Source organism: Penaeus monodon, chromosome 29 (assembly GCF_015228065.2).
Source record: "Penaeus monodon isolate SGIC_2016 chromosome 29, NSTDA_Pmon_1, whole genome shotgun sequence".
NCBI lineage: Eukaryota > Metazoa > Arthropoda > Malacostraca > Decapoda > Penaeidae > Penaeus > Penaeus monodon.
Window position 1 is genome coordinate 2,582,876 of NC_051414.1, and position 478 is coordinate 2,583,353.

Genomic DNA, 478 nt, shown 5'->3' on the forward strand with positions numbered 1-478 from the left:
ATACTGCTTGACTCAAACACAATAACTTGGCAGAGGATGGGGAGGTGGAGGAAGTGCTGGAGGATGAGCTGCAGAAGAGTCATGTTGTCGACACCACTTTGCTACTCCACTTCTTCGGCAAGAAAGGAAAGCAGGACCTCAAGTTCGAAGAATTTAAGATGTGAGTCTGTTGGAAGGTTTTGCGATCTGCTGTGGTTGTCTGTCATGCTGATGATGGCTTCTTTGCTTTTTCCTCTCTTTCTGTATTTATCATTTATTATCGTTATTACTTAACATACATTTTCTTCTCTACAGCTCTCACATATACACTTAGTATAAAATTCATGAACAATAAATATGCTCATTTTTGGAAGTGGAAATTATGAATATTGATCCATAAACAATTGTAACTTGTTCTGTATCTATAATGGTGAGACTGTAACAGAAAAAAAAAAAAAAAAGTGCAAGATAAAACCAGGAGGATTTTGAAACTTTGTCA

At 36.6% G+C, this 478-nt stretch overlaps 1 protein-coding gene across 6 annotated transcripts in view; it reads left to right on the plus strand.

Moving 5' to 3' along the window:
- LOC119591899 (calcium uptake protein 3, mitochondrial-like) overlaps window positions 1–478 on the plus strand; it is a 50,562-nt gene that overhangs the window by 38,173 nt on the left and 11,911 nt on the right. For all 6 annotated transcript variants that reach the window (XM_037940647.1, XM_037940648.1, XM_037940650.1 and 3 more), the window contains one exon: window positions 34–160. In XM_037940647.1, coding sequence (XP_037796575.1) covers window positions 34–160 — 127 coding nt within the window. The remainder of the gene's footprint in view (window positions 1–33; window positions 161–478) is intronic.